The 15,680-nt window shown below is 45.5% G+C and overlaps 1 protein-coding gene across 4 annotated transcripts; it reads right to left on the bottom strand.

The window, feature by feature from the left end:
* Nucleotides 1-4,582: 4,582 nt before the first annotated feature.
* LOC123445048 (SUPPRESSOR OF ABI3-5) lies at nucleotides 4,583-13,919 on the bottom strand. Of its 4 annotated transcripts, none has more exons than XM_045121965.1 (17): nucleotides 13,573-13,919; nucleotides 12,160-12,290; nucleotides 11,923-11,963; nucleotides 11,541-11,726; nucleotides 11,006-11,411; nucleotides 10,852-10,923; nucleotides 10,672-10,764; nucleotides 10,501-10,580; nucleotides 9,595-9,748; nucleotides 8,383-8,467; nucleotides 8,218-8,309; nucleotides 8,075-8,143; nucleotides 7,825-7,995; nucleotides 7,208-7,376; nucleotides 6,167-7,081; nucleotides 5,603-5,793; nucleotides 4,583-5,026 (listed from the first exon to the last, which is right to left on the bottom strand). In XM_045121965.1, the coding sequence occupies exons 2-17, from the start codon at nucleotides 12,205-12,207 to the stop codon at nucleotides 4,847-4,849; spliced, it is 2,952 nt and encodes a 983-aa protein (XP_044977900.1). In that variant the 5' UTR covers nucleotides 12,208-12,290; nucleotides 13,573-13,919; the 3' UTR covers nucleotides 4,583-4,846. The 4 variants fall into 4 exon arrangements, with proteins under 4 accessions (XP_044977900.1, XP_044977901.1, XP_044977902.1 ...); XM_045121966.1 differs by having other exon boundaries at nucleotides 9,595-9,745; XM_045121967.1 differs by lacking the exon at nucleotides 4,583-5,026 and having other exon boundaries at nucleotides 5,774-5,857.
* Nucleotides 13,920-15,680: the final 1,761 nt, after the last annotated feature.

The following is a 15,680-nucleotide window of genomic DNA, read 5'->3' as shown; positions in this document are numbered from 1 at the left end:
TGACGTGATCTAGTTATCAAGCAACAACACCTTGTTCATAATCAGAAGACACTGACTATCTTTGATCAACTGGCTAGCCAACTAGAGGCTTGCTAGGGACAGTGTTTTGCCTATGTATCCACACATGTAAATGAGTCTTCACTCAATACAATTATAGCATGGATAATAAATGATTATCTTGATACAGGAACTATAATAATAATTATATTTATTATTGCCTCTAGGGCATAATTCCAACACCGGAATGATCCAGAAACGAAGATTGATATATAGGAAGTTGGTATTTGGATTCCGGAAGGATTTCGGGCATTACTGACAGTGTACCGGGAGTGACGAATGGGTACCGAGGGCCCATCATGTGGGCCCACCACTCCCCAAGAGGGCCACGTGGACTTGATGGTGGCGCAATAGCTCTTGATGGGCTGACTAGTCAACCAAAAAAGCCCATGAGGTAAAAAGTGGAAAAACCAAAAGAGGTGGACAACTTGGGGAGGAGTCCTACTCCAAGTAGGATTGGAGGAGGACTCCTCCTCCTAGTTCGGCCGAGCCAAGGGAAGGCTCCCCTGGAAGGCAAGCCTAGCCCTTCCTTCCTCCTATATATACTAGAGGTTTCATGGTTTTTGAGACACAATTTCAGCCACGTGCTACCCTCTCCTCTAGTTTGTAGTTCTTCCTCTAGATCGGATTTCTGCCGTGCTCACGCGAAGTCGTGCAGGAGTAGATCACCACCATCACCGGCACGTTGTCACACTGTCGGAGAACTCATCTACTTCAACGTCTCTCTTGCTGGATCAAGAAGGCGGAGATCGTCATCGAGTTGTGCGTGTGCTGAACGCGGAGGTGCCGTCCGTTCGGTGCTAGATCGGGACATATCGTGGGACGACGGCGATTTGGATCGCGAAGACGTTCCACTACATCAACCGCTTTTCTTAACGCTTCCCGCTTAGAGATCTACAAGGTCATGTAGATCCGATCTCCCTCTCGTAGATGATCATCACCATGATAGGTCTTCGTGTGCGTAGGAAATTTTTTGTTTCCCATGATAGGTCTTCTTTGGCGGGCCGACGGGTCTGGTACGGCGGCAGGCTCGCGTGGTGAGCCTAGCAAAGCTGGATGTTTTGGCACTGTGGTGGTGCCGCGGCCGGTCAGGCGGCGGCGTCTGGATCCTGTTGGCCTAGTCTCCGGCAGAGAAGGCGACGATCCGTGCATAAGAAGCCGGATGGAGTTCTTCGAACAGATCTGGGTGACAACCTGCTCTTGGCTAGATGCCAAGGCCACGATGGCGGCGCTTTACGGTGTCGTTCTCTTCTTGAAGGCTTCATCGTGGAGAAGTTCTAGATCACTATGTGCTACCTTCGGGGAAAACTCTAGATCGATCGATCAGAAGACGGCGACGCGCTTGCGTCGTTTCCCCCTTGGGGCCTCATTTTTGGAGGTGTACACGGGCTCGAGGGACCAATGGATGACATCTTCAATGGAGTGGTGCTTCATCATACACATTGATGGCGACGGTTCTTGATGGCATGGCGCCTTGGAGATTAGGCGTCCGATGTGCGATGATGGACTCGCGCAGGAGGGTGATGATGTCTGACGTCGTGGTGGCGTCGGCGACAGCTAGACCGGGCAAGGTTGATGCATCAGTACAGCTATGAAAATGGATTGGTAGCAGGTGGCGACGGCGGCGGCGGCCTATGAGTGTGCGCCAGACCGACGGGTGCCCCATAACCGGTAGGTGGCTTGGTTGGGCCTGAGATCTTACATGTTAGGTTTGGCTACGATAATTGTTTGGTATTAGACTCAGACTATCTGCATCCCTTCATCAAATGAATAGAAGTAATGATAGATGTTGTCTAAACGGTGGCTTCAGTCTTACTACTGTATTACTTTGTAAAGTCTTTTGTGTATTATTAATAAAGTGATTGCATGCATCGTCGAGATGCAGAGGACAGGAGTCTTCCTCCTTTTCTTAAAAGAAAACTTTATAAAATGGCTTGAAACAAAATTTAAGGGATCTATCATGTGAGGAGAAAGCATCGAATATCTATTCTAGAAGGTCCACGATCACAAAACAAGCGAAGGTCAACTCTCGGCAGGGCTCACTTCTTTCATTTGAAGTAACATATCTATCCATTTTCATCTCTACTGTAGTTGTTTATTCACGAGCATCACAACATGTCAACGTACTAGTGGTCCCACTCCTAGGTGATTAGTAGATACCACCATCATTTTTTAGACAGGCTCGGACGGCTTTGAGATGCATTGTACTACCCACGATAGAGTAGGCATCTTGTGCATTGTCGCTCCCAGCGTTGGTACCAGACCGGAACCTCCGACCATCCGAACAAACGGTTGCCGTCGGGTTGCCCTCGCGACGGCGCCGGCTGATCCATCTCTTCACTCGCCGTCCCCACCCCCAGCGGCAGCTCGCGTGACATGCTACAAGACCTAGAGCCAGCGAGCCCGGCAAGGAACATTTTTTTTTCACCTCCGAAAACCAATCATCTTTGGTAATTCGATTGCATCGCGATTTTGTATCTCATCTCTTCTGAACAGCTGAACGTGTGTTGGCGCTGATTTTCCTGGGTGCAAAAGCTCACACGTTGAAAAACATTATCTGTCTGAGCTGAGCTGAGCTGAGCTGATCATCGATTGATTGTACGTGGACACGACGCGCGGGTCCGTCGGGTCGGTTAAACTAATAAACCGATCGATCATAACGCATGCAGGCCCAGGCACATCCAACTCCAGATTCATTGATTGTGTCTGTGTGTGGTCACAAATGTAGTTGTGCCACAGCACTACACTGTGACAGAGATAAATAGGGCTGTACGTATACGTAGTACTACGCCGGTCCAAGTTATCTTGGCAGTAAACATTTCTCGCATAACCTGTGTTGGCACCTCGGCAGGTACATCAGGAGTGGTACTCTACTAACATTGCTGCATCTGGCTTTGTCTAACTGAAGTGCGGTGCTCCTATTACTGACAAGATCACCAGAGGTGCTACTCTACTCTGGAGTACTCACTCATCATGCATTGCTGCACCTGGATTTGTCTAGCTATAAAACTGCAGTGCTCCTATTACTGACAAGATCACACACTGTCTTTGTTCTTGTTCTTGTGCACTCACGGTTTAGGATGACAGTGTGACAGTAATCTGGTACTATTTCCATATTCACAGGGACGGACGGACGGACGCCTAGGAGAGGTGAAAAAAGAGACAAACAATCATCAATCAAGAAAGAAAAAGAGGACGGACAGCGGAAAGCGACGCGAGATTCCCGGCTCCGATCCACGCCGGGGGAATGCAATTCTTGTCCTGTCGCTGATTACTCCTCGATGGCGCCGAGCTCGATCTTGCCGCCCTCGCTCTCCGGGATCGCCACCAGCACCGGCCGCCAGCTACGCCGCATCAGGAGGCTCCGCAGCCCGCCGCCGGCGGCCCGGAACCTCCTCCCGCCGCCGCCGCCGGCCGTCCCCGACGCGCCGCCGGAGCCAGCGGGCCCTGCTTCGTCGTCGTCGTCGCTGTCGGCGTCGCAGCTGCATCCGCGGCGGGTGCGCCCCGCCTCCGGCGACGCGACGAACAGATCCCTCAGCGTGCGGCTCCCGCGGCCCACCAGCGGCTTCTTGTCCTCCTCCCGGCGCCCCGCGGGCTCCGGCAGCCCGCCGCCGACGCGGCGGCAGAGGAAGCGGCGCAGGCGCGACCCGCGGCGGCGCCGGAGGCGGTACCCGGGGCTGGTGGCGTAGGACGGCGCGGGGCTGCGCGAAGGGCTGGGCGCCCCCGCCGCGCACCGCGTCGCCAGCAGCTTGAACCGCTGTGGCAGCGTCGCCATGCGGCCTGCGTCTCTCTCTCTCTCTCTCTCTCTACTCCACTCTCAGTGGGTACCCTGTGATTTGGATCGGGCACTTCTGTACTGAACGAGTCAGAGAGAAAAAAAGAACAGAGGGCAAACTCGTCCAGAGTGTATGACGGGTGAGCCCAGACATGGAGATATATAAGGTCCTCGTTCTGTGCCATTTTGTCCAACAGTCAGTCAAACATGTTGTCATCTTATACCAAGCAAAAAAACAAGGTGTGCCACCGAATCAAAATCCCAGGAAATATGGCCATTCTATCAAAATAATCGTCTTGGAATAAGAGGTTAGCTCTGAAAGTTTCCACGATCTTGGCCGTCGTACACTGACGATCTGAGATAGACAACCGCTATAAAAAAAATGTGGTTGACAAGAATCCTTTTCGTTTTTATTTGTCTCGTGTTACTTACGTTCCCGTGAGTTTCTTGTTCTATTTTTTGCTTGACATAGGTTCCCAAGGGAAACAGAACACAAAACTGGACTATCTGTGACGATTTCTACTTGCAGGTAAATTTCCACTAGCATGCAGCATACTCCCTCAGTTCCTAAATATAAGTCTTTTTAAAGGTTGCACTAAAAGACTAGATTTATATAAACATACTTTAGAGTGTGGATTCACTCATTTTGCTTCGTATGTAATTCATTAGTGAAAACTCTAAAAAAGACTTGTATTTAAGAACAGAGGGAGTACTTTTGACTAGTGCAAGCAATCATTTCCGGCTAACAGGTAAATTGCAACACCAGGTTTTAACTCCATTCAACAAAGCATGGGGTTTTCAGTATCACACCATTGAATTCAAGTAGGCAAGAAAAAGAAAACAGGTACAGAGATAGTTTGAATTACTTGGTGCTTGAATTACACCAAGAAATATGGAGCTAGCAAGACAAAAGGGAAATTTAACGGTACAAATGCAAGCCTTGGGGGTCTTAACATTAACACCGATGAAACGAGTAGCAGAACTAATTATACATGATGAAATAAAGAGAAGTACTTAGGACATCTCCCTGAATCTTGCAATTGCCTTCTTCTGGATTATGGTTTTATAGCTGTCGCCGGCTCGGGCCTCCAGCGATGGATCGGCTCTCTTCTGCTGACTACCAAGGCCAGCTCTCACATCGCCAGGCTTGGCCTGCACCGGCTCCTTGATGCCACTACCATCCTTTCCAAGACCCTGGGTATTTTGCAAAATAGTTGCAAGGGAAAAAAATACCAATACATGCTCATGTCAGAAGGAATGTTCAAGACACCCAGCTTCCATTCTGTAGGAAATATTGGCAAACTGATCCATCTGCAGTCGGATTAACTTTGTGTGCCTAACACAGTTTATGCCCATTCAAAGTTTTTTAAAGCTAGAAAATCAATTATAGTTTATAATTACTAAAAGTAAATTTAGCATTTTTTTTATTAAACAGAAGATGTGAAGGAATAATATTACTAGCTCAGTCAAGAGTGAAAACCTAAACTGACAAGTGACTGCCCACAGAAACCCAAACAAGCAATTATTATTAAAGAAAAATGTTACAAGGATTGAGAAAAATATTCAACGTATTAAGATAAGGCCATACATAGTTTATTTCAAAAGAGCAACAGCAGAATGGTTCTCGAAAATATAGAAAACAGAAAAGGCAAAAAAAATTATGTAGGCACTACAAACATGTGATCAGATGCAGGCAACAGTTAATGCTAATAAGGAAAATTGCGGCTAATCCATCTAAGGGGCTAAAAGCTGAGAAATACGTAAACATACCAGTCCTTCTTGCCAGCCCATGTTGCGCAGAATACGATTGCCCACATTGTTTTCGTCTATTGCTCTGTCAGCAGTGATCACCTCATAATTTTCAGTGTTGTCAATTTCACCAACGGAACGTTCACCCACCCCTGGAGGAAATGGCATTGATCCCATCTCACTTGAACCCTTTCGAGACGAATATTCACCAGCTTAACAAGGAATTTCCAGAATATTAATACAGATCTTGAACAAGCAAGACTGAAAACATCGGCCCTATAATGCATAATTGCATAGGATCAAGAAACAGAGTCCATCCACACCATGTTCGGCCTAATAATACAAGGCTGGATATACTGTCAGCACTCAGCAGAACACAGAAATGATAGTTGCAAAATGTAACAGAGTAAGGACATTATTTTCTCCGTGACATATTGTGCTCTAGAAAGTAGAAACGGGTCTAGGAAAGAAGAAACATTATTTTGTCCATGACATATTGTGCTCCAGAAAGTAGAAACGAGTCTAGGAAAGAAGAAACAACTGTACAATTTGCCATGGTGAGAAGTAAAGGAAGTGCATTCTTACTTGTATCCAGTCCATCATTGGCAAGTGATGAAGATGATCCGTATAGACTTCGTCTTTCTGCAGCCCGATCTCTGTACTGTGATTGTCCTGGTGCCTCAGAGAACCGACGCTTAGCACTCCCGGAAACTCCAGGTGAAGCATATGATCCTAGAGAGGATAAATCTGTTTTGAAGGGTGTGGAAGCAGTGTGTGTCTCAGTGTTCGTCATTAACCCACTTGTGCTTGGGGTTATATCAGAAGAATTACTGCCACCAGCATCAGATGATGCATGAAATGTGCTGACTGCTCCTCTACCAGAACCTCTTATGACACCCATAACGGTAGTTCCTAAGCTATTACTGACAGGTCTAGGTTTTATGTCAGAATCCAGTGTTTGAGAGCCTCCAGTTTCTCGGCCAAGAGAATTATATCCAGCAACCAAGTTCATATCCTTAGAATTTCCAAAATCGGACTTAGGCTTGGCCTTCAATGAGAATCCAATTCCACTGGTTGAATTGTTTAATTTGTCAACAACGGATCTGGATGGTTCCTTATCATCAAGGGCAACATGTGAACCCTGGCCTTCTTTATTCCTTTGCTTCCACATTGCTAGGACATTATTCATCTTCTTCTTATTGGCTAAGAGATTAGTTTTCGAGGCCAACTTTATCTCCTTTGCTTTCTCTTTTTCTTTCTTTTCAGCAGCCAACGCTGCATTCGCCGCAGCTTGAACAGCTTCAGGCAATGAAGGTTTCTCACTTTGTTTAATCGTGGCTGCAGGTGCAGAAATCACCACTTTCTTACTGCCATTACTTTGACTTTCATTGGCCATGTCTCCAGTTGCCTTAGTGTTGTTGCTTTCGTTACATGGAAGATACTGTTGACTTTTCTGATCATACGAATACCAAACTCCAACATTACTGTCATAGTAAAGACCTGAAATACGAACAATTTAACAAATTTAGTCATAAACATCTCCAAAGGCAAGGGCTGTGCAGCAGAACTGTTTCAGCTGCACGGATAAGGTTTCAGACTACAACAACAGTATACTTGCGTACTTACCAGTATTTCCATCATAATAGAACCCAGAAGAAGAATCGAAGTAATAGCCCGATTTCTCATCCCAAACAAATCCGGACTGTGGAGCAGAATCATTTTTCTGTGATTCTGAATTACCATCTACATTGTCCTCAGCATTGTACTCTTTTGGCGCCCAACCCACAGCATCATACTGATCGAAAAGGTAAATAAGAGTAAATAACGGGACCATGTATAAATGCCCCAAAACAAATAGATGCAATTCTAGAATGTGTAGAATACGTTTTAGAATTATATGTACACAAAATGAAACAGCTAAGTGTCTGTATTTCAGATTATGTCAGTGACCAAGACAATGCCTGTATTTGAAATGAAGATAGTACATGAAAGCATGACGAACTCTTAATTAACTACAGTAAAACAAAGCTGTAAGGTAGTATGGCTCATCAATTTCACAAATGATGTACTCCCTCCTTTCTTAAATATAAGACCTTTTAGATATTGTACTATAAACTACATACAGATGTACATAGACATATTTTAGAATATAGATTCATTCATTTTGCTCCGTATGTAGTCTTTTAGTGAAATCCCTAAAAGGTCTTATATTTTGGAACGGAGGGAGTATTACTATAACAGACCTGCTGGGCAAATGATGCAGCCTCGATGGCTGCTGCGGCAAGACTGTTTGACTGTGAAGCCCCTGATGCAGGTCCATGTGTGCTTTTAGCATAGGCTACGCGTAACACATGACCATTTTTCTCATGTCTAATCCCATTTGTAGCTTCAAGAGCTTTTGTAGCATCTTCAACCTAGCACGGATGGATGTATAGTGACTGTCAACAATTTACACCAGATACAACCTACTCCTACTGATACACTAGTACTTACCGAATGAAAATGGACAAATGCAAAACCTCTAGACACATGAGTAAATTTGTCCCGAACAAGCCGGATATCCTGCAGAGAATTTGACATGTAACTCTACAGAAAGGAAAAAATTATAGTCAGAAGAGTTAATGGCTTCTGCCTACCTTTATTGGTGCATGTTTAGCAAATTCATATCGAAGCATTTCCTCGTCAGCATTATCATCCAGACCACGAACAACTAAGACATGAGTTGGACCTGCAATGACAGTATATAATTAGGCAATGTACTACATATTTCACATAATTCTAAAAACGAGACATAAACTTGCCTAGTTCAGATCCCCGTTTGCCAAACGGTTGAATGGAAGATGCTGCATCAGCTGGTGGAGCATCGTCAGTACGTGGCTCGTTGCACTGTGAGAATACAAGTAAACATGCAATTAGCTGGAAAAGGAAAGCAAGAGCAACAACGAACTTACAAGTAGACAAGTAATTATCAAACAACTGTTATTTGTCAGCCTTTAGCACGCTACCATGTAACTAAGGCAGCATGAGACATGAGTTGTTCTCAATTACTCAATTGAACACAACTTCGACTATCTCATTGGTGCTATTGCCATATTTCAAAAACCAGAACCTGGTCCGGCGGAGCAAAAAAGAGGTGACACATCTTGAAAGATATGTTTTTCCAGGATTTGATGTTCAAAAAACATCCTGCAGGCAAATCATGTACGACATGGTGCAGCAGGGTCCTTTGTTATCAGAGTGTAGGCATGATGATTTATCGATGATCTTCCTTCTATTTTTATGTTTTATATAATCCATGACGACAGCACCCTCAAAAGCGAAAGCACTGTCAAATAAATGAGTTATATAGCTGTTGTTTAGATTTGGACAGCTGGATGGTCCAACTGAATTTGGTTTTTCTTCAAAAGATAATTTTAGTTGGAGTGGGCAACAGATAACATCGCAGTTGGACGGATATATAAATACTTCACATAGATATGAACTCCAGTCCAAGCCATCCAACATCTGTGTGATGTAATTAATAATTTGTATCCTGAAGCGAAAACATATGGAGACTCTTAACTGACCCTTATAATGGAGATATTGTGAATACATCGACACAGGACTCTGAATTAGGTTCAAACCATCACAGATAATTGAACTGCTACAAGACAACCACTTTCCAGATTAGGCTTTGCAACTCATTGTTAACAAGAGATATACTGTGATTAAATGGGAAAACCAAAAAAGGTGCCCTCAGCAAATAAAATCAGGCTAACTGGACAACTGAAGAGTTGAGATACATTGCATTTGGAAGGAATTAAGTGTAACTCACACCATTGACTAGGGGGGAATGAAACACAAACCATTGACTAGGGGGAAATGAAACAAACTAGATTCAGAGTAATGCAAATTGCTTTCTTAAAAAAATACGTGTATTTCCATTTTCTTAACTATGTATAAAGCATAACGCAAACTCCTAATGAAGAATTGCTACAAACAGTAGTTTGCATTACATGGACCGCAATATATACCTGAAAACAGGAGGTTCTGCGGGCAAAATTCATACAGCCACATATAGTGCATATCCAATCACATGGTGTGGATATGGTCCTACGGCCATAAGTAGACCTCGTAATATGGTCTTGTCCAAGAGGATCACCACTCATCCCACCAGTTGGTTTACTACTGCAGTGAAGATGACAGTCAGCAGAAATTGTCACAGCACAAGCAATAGATAAGGAATATGACTATGACCACAAAAGGACTATGGTATATAAGAGCAAAAATCTTTTAAAGAGAGAATATAATGAGTCAAAAGGTCGTTCCATACAAATCAAAGTTAATGTTCTATTCAATTTCCTGAATATGTCTCTTTTTGCAATAGTAACGTCATGTATACAAATAAATGATATACGATACAAGAATAGCATTCAAAGATGACAAAGTAACGAAACAAAATCTATTTTGTCAATCTTTAATGCCAGCAAATAAACTATAAATTATTGTCTTGTTTGATTTACCTACATCATATACAATTTGGATCAGTGGATGGCAGTTGGCAATTAGCTTTGATTGCTAATGGGCAGACAGAGTTTGTTCAAACGGTTGTAAACACGAAAAAGTACACCAAGATTTAGTCATTGGACAGTTTAACATATCAACACAAGCTCCTGTGAGAATTACTAACATGATGCTTGTGGACAAAAGAGAACCAGTGTTTCCACAATCATGGATTCTTATGGCAGTACAATAATCAAGTATGGTCTCCATACTAATTGATTCTAGCAGTGTACAAGCATTGCAGTTCTTACAATTATAAAGCTATTGTGTTAAATAAATCAGAAAGACGTTAGTTTAAAGGCAATTCTGAAGTTACATAATCAAGAACTGCATCACATAAATAATTTGCACCACATTTTGAAGATAAGGACACATACCTGTACTCAGAAAATATCTGCCTACCATCAATTTTAAGGCCATTGTCTCCAGTAGCTTCCTTCATTTTGCGGGCAGCTTCCTGTTGGAGCACACAAAATCTTTGTGAGCATAACAGTAATTGGCAGTCTAAATCAATAATGTACAGCTCAGAGCACGTGTATGGTCAGTACCACAGTAGGGAAGTCAATAAAAGCAAATCCTCGAGACACGCCAGAGGGTCGTTCCTTGATCACACGCACACTACGAAGAGGGCCATACTCAGCCTAAAAGAGACCAGACCCAAATGATTAAAATGAACGAGACAATACACTTCCAACCACTTTTAACAGTTTATGACGAGGAACTTGTACAAGAATCTGATATAGGTCATCTTCATTTGTCTTCTGGGACAGACCCTTGAGAACGACAGTCGCAGATGGCGCCTGCAAGTAATAATGCAAATTTAATTAGCTTTATATGTGTCAAAACACGAAAGAAAAAAATAAGTATGTCCTCGGTCCTCACCACCAAATCATCATGCCTTCTTTCATCCCAGTCCTGTTCTCCTCTTCTCTCATAGCGGGTATCATCATAGAAGCCATCTCTTTGGCCCCAACTACGACTTTTGCCTCGTGGAGACCTTGACCTTGATCGAGATCTTGATCGGTTATCACGCCCACGTGACCGAGAACGGCTATGGCGAACATATGGGCTGTCGTCTCTTTCACGGCTTAACCCTTTTCTTTCGCGTTCGTGCTCAAACGAGTCAAGTCTTCTCCGACTACTATCTCTCCTGCCCCTCTCATAGTCCGAATCACAACTGTAACGCCCATATTGATGATCTCTCTCATAGTTGTCCTCTCCGCCTTGGTAGCGATCTTCAAACTCAGCACCAAACTCCCCACGATCTCTGCTTCCAATCCTTTTGTTCCTATGAACAGAAAATCACAACAGCCAGATTAACGATCATTCTCAGTAACACGATAATTATCAGTCTTTCAACCCCTCTTTGGGAATCAAATTCATGATATGTCCATCATTGCAAAAAGTAGAGGCATACCTTCTGTAATCTTTCGTAGTTGCGAATTCTTCATCAAAATTTCTTCGAGGCTGAGACCACATGGTGCCAGCAGTGGGTGGTGGTGGATACATATTTCTATCATGTATATCTGGACCAAATGCACCCCTTCGATCACTAGGAAAGCCTTCATCCACATATCTCCTACCAATGTAGGGTTCACCAGCCCTGCAAATTGAGTTAGCACTTAGCAGTAGGAATATGGTAATATGACAAAGCACTTGAAAGCAAAAATGCATGTCAAATATAAATGAACAAACATTACATCTACCTTTAAGAATAGAGGGTACCAGACTTTAAGTATTTATAGATTAAAAGCGCTTGGTGTTTATATCCACATTGTAACAGGAAATACTTGACTCACCTAAAGTCTGGCTCATTAATGGCGCCATACCCATCAGGTGCCTGTAGATTCAACAGAGTAAGTTGAGTCAGCAGTAAAGTCTACAGAACAGGCAGGTAAATCCATTCCATTTAAGCAACGGCCGCTTCTTGAATTTATTTACAACATAGCGCTTGTTACACGGAAGGCAATCACATGGCACTAGATCTGCTATCTTCAGCATCCTTTGTAGTTAATAAAGGAAAAGGCTGCAATTACACTGTTGTTCTCCCATCCATGATGTGGAGCATATCGCCCACGATCCATTTCCAGAATTCAGCACTCGTATTATCCTGCTAATTCTTGATGATCTTCCAAATATTGGGGCGTAGATATATTATTGGTGTATCCTGTAAAAAAAACATGACACCATAGAGTTAAGCATCATATCACTACATCACACTGGAACTTTTGCACGGACCAGAAATAAATCATCTGAAGCTCAAGCTGTTAATCAATCCATGAGGACATGTTGAAGCTAGATATGACCATTCCTCAAGTTACTTCTTATCATATTGTGGCACTAAATTTTGTGGTAATTCTACTAGAGGCATGTCTGGAATGCAGGAATTATGCATAGAACAGAAAAATTATCCAGAATTCTGATGGGTTCCTACATTCCAAATAGGGCCAAAGCATAGGAGGAGAAAATACAAAATGCAGCATGAGTACAACAATGGCAAACTTCGCTCCACTGAGATGAACTTACCAGGCAGGGAATTAGTTCATAAGAATAATTGCACCGATCAGCTTATGGTTTTTTCCATGGGACACTAATAGAGGAATGATAAATCAATCTTCATATTAAAAACACAAATAGCAAAACAAACAGCAAACGTTAGATCAGTTTTAACTCCCTATGTTCTGATTTAATGTCACAGTGAAACCCTTTAAAGCATACAGTAGAAGAAACCTGATGCATAGGCTTCAATAAATAAGTCCATCGTAATGTTTTTGCATGTGGTTTCCTAATATGTCTCTACATCCAGATTCCTGACATGCAATTGATGAGACACTAACTGTTGACAAGAAAAATTTAGAGCATCAACCATTTGCCTTCAGATCAGTGGATATACCAATATATTGACCTATTTACTTGCAGTTTTTCTAAGTCTCATTCGACTGAGACTTCGCTATGTCTCAGTCGATGCTATATTCCTTTGATTTACATGGAGATTCATACAGTTTTTTTCTTTTCAGTTTTTCCTTTTTTCTTCCTATATACTAGTATGTCACTCGACTGAGACTTGGTTAAGTCTCAATGGACTGAGACCTAGCCACACCCATTTACTTGAGTATATGCATTAGATTTCTCCTCCTAGTGCATGGTTTGACAGCTATATTAGATCAGAACAAGGTATTTGCCATTAATTTTAAAATCAGAGATAATTTTCTCTAAGCCATGGCTTACATAACTACAGATTACTCACAATCACATCGAAATTGGAACACCATGCGCAAACACAAATTGATCACCACCGGCGTACAAGTGCCACCGCAAACATCTGATCTGAGCACCATGCACGGCATATGTTGCTCTAGTTAACACCATATACTTCCCCAATCAACAGCATAATACGGAGTACAAGACTCGATTGGACAGCAAATATTGCAGTAATTGATTAAAAATACCTTGCGAACAGGTAGGCGGAGGCGAGCTCGTGCGTCTCGTGCGTGCTCACCGGGAGCCGTGGGCGAGATCGTGCGCGAGCTGGCGGGAGCAGCCGCCTGAAGTCGTGGTGGAACACCGCCGGGGTCGTGGAAGAGAGCTGCGGAGAAGGTGGGGAGATGAAGAGGACGGTGACGACTTGAAGAGGGGAGGAGATGAGTCGGACGGGGGTGGGAGGGGATGGCGGCGCCGGCGGCGGGAGTGGCGGGGCCGGAACCCTAGTCTCGGGGGGGAAGAGATGTGTAGAGAGCGAGCGAAGGAGGAGACGCGGTTCGGGACAAGTGGTTCGGGTTTGGCGTCGCGGTCTCGTGCGGTGGCAGTCTGGCAGACCGACTCGCCACGAAATCAATCGGGTTGGTACTTATCTGATTAATCTTCTCTACTATTAAAGCAGGATGTGTCGTCGTCATGGTTCACTCGCGCATCCACTCGCCGCCGCACACGCCCCCGCGCCGCTCGGTGCCGCCGCCACCGCGCCCTCTCCCTTCCCACCGGCCCTCCTCGCCGCCGCGCCCTCTCCCTCCCCGCCGGCCCTCCACGGAGGAAGGCCCCGCCGAAGATCTCGTCCATGGCGGCGACGAAGGCGTCGAGGTCGACCAGGAGGGGCTCGGCGAGCGTGAGCGAATCGGGGGTGGGGGAGCCGGGGGTGGCGGTGAAGAGGAGCGCGCGGGCGAAGAGCAGGTCGTGCACGCGGGAGGCGGCGGCGGCGCGCACGAGGAGGCCCCGGGAGAGGTGCGAGAGGACGGTGGGGGATGAGGGGTCGGAGGGGGCCGGGTCGGCGAGGACGAAGAAGGAGGAGTGGCCGCGGAGGCGGAGGCGGCGGAGCATGGAGAGGAGCGCGGCCGAGGCGGACGGGGGCAGGAGGGCCGTGCAAGCCGTCGCGCGTCGCGTGCGCCGGCGGTGGGAGCGCGGCCAGCCAGCGCAGGATCACGGCGCGCGGGGAGAGGGAGGGGAGGCGGAGGGGCTGCCAGGGTTGGAGGCGTGGTAGAGGGAGAGGTGCGCTGCTAGCAGCACGGACTCCACCGGTTCCTCCTCCTCATCGGGGAGCGACCGCCGCGTCCGTCGCCGCCACAGCCGCAGCAAGGATGTCGCGTCGTCCACCGGCCTGCTCCTCCTCCGCGCTCAAGGTGCGCAAGGACCGCAAGCCCCGTCACAAGCGCCGCCGCCGGGAGAGGCGGAGGTCCCGTTCAAACGACGACGGCTACAGGCGAGCCTCCCCCTCCTTACCCCCTCTCTGTGTATAGGTTTCCGTTGCTAGCTAGGGTTAGGCTGAAAGAGCTCGTGATCTAGGAGATTCGGTTGGTGCGGATGACTTTGGAGGGCCCGGAGAGAGGAAACATATCCGTAGATCAACATCGGTGTCTCGATTTCCTGTTGGAATCAAAGGGGTAATGACACACAGCTTCCTTCTAGAATTGGACTTGTTGGAGATGTTGCACCAAGTCCGATATACAATACCTAGGCTGGGTAATAAGAACTAACATGGACAGTAGTATATGCTGCACTTCAGATTGCTATTGGTGCTGATAGAGTTGAAGTGTTGATCAAAGACAGAAAGCGTGTGAGGTGATAAGGGGGAAAACAATGGTTTCGATTTAAACCTGGAACTTTTAACTAGCTTTGTTTTGTTCTTTCTGTTACAGATATCTCTTATATGATATAAAGGAAAGGCTTCTTAGATACGACTTGAGCGTGCTGACTTTTTATTAATGATTAGTGAGCGCCACATTTACCAATTTTTGGGGTGAAATGTTGGAGAACGTCGCATGGGAAACAAAAAATTTCCTACGCGCACGAAGACCTATCATGGTGATGTCCATCTACGAGAGGGGATGAGTGATCTACGTACCCTTGTAGATCGTACAGCAGAAGCGTTAGAGAACGCGGTTGATGTAGTGGAACGTCCTCACGTCCCTCGATCCGCCCCGCGAACAATCCCGCGATCAGTCCCACGATCCAGTACCGAACGGACGGCACCTCCGCGTTCACCACACTTACAGCTCGACGATGATCTCGGCCTTCTTGATCCAGCAAGAGAGACGGAGAGGTAGAAGAGTTCTCCGGCAGCGTG

Source organism: Hordeum vulgare, chromosome 3H (genome assembly GCF_904849725.1).
Source record: "Hordeum vulgare subsp. vulgare chromosome 3H, MorexV3_pseudomolecules_assembly, whole genome shotgun sequence".
NCBI classification, from domain to species: Eukaryota; Viridiplantae; Streptophyta; class Magnoliopsida; order Poales; family Poaceae; genus Hordeum; species Hordeum vulgare.
Note: the sequence above shows the minus strand (reverse complement) of the source record. Positions and strands in the feature narration are given on the sequence as shown.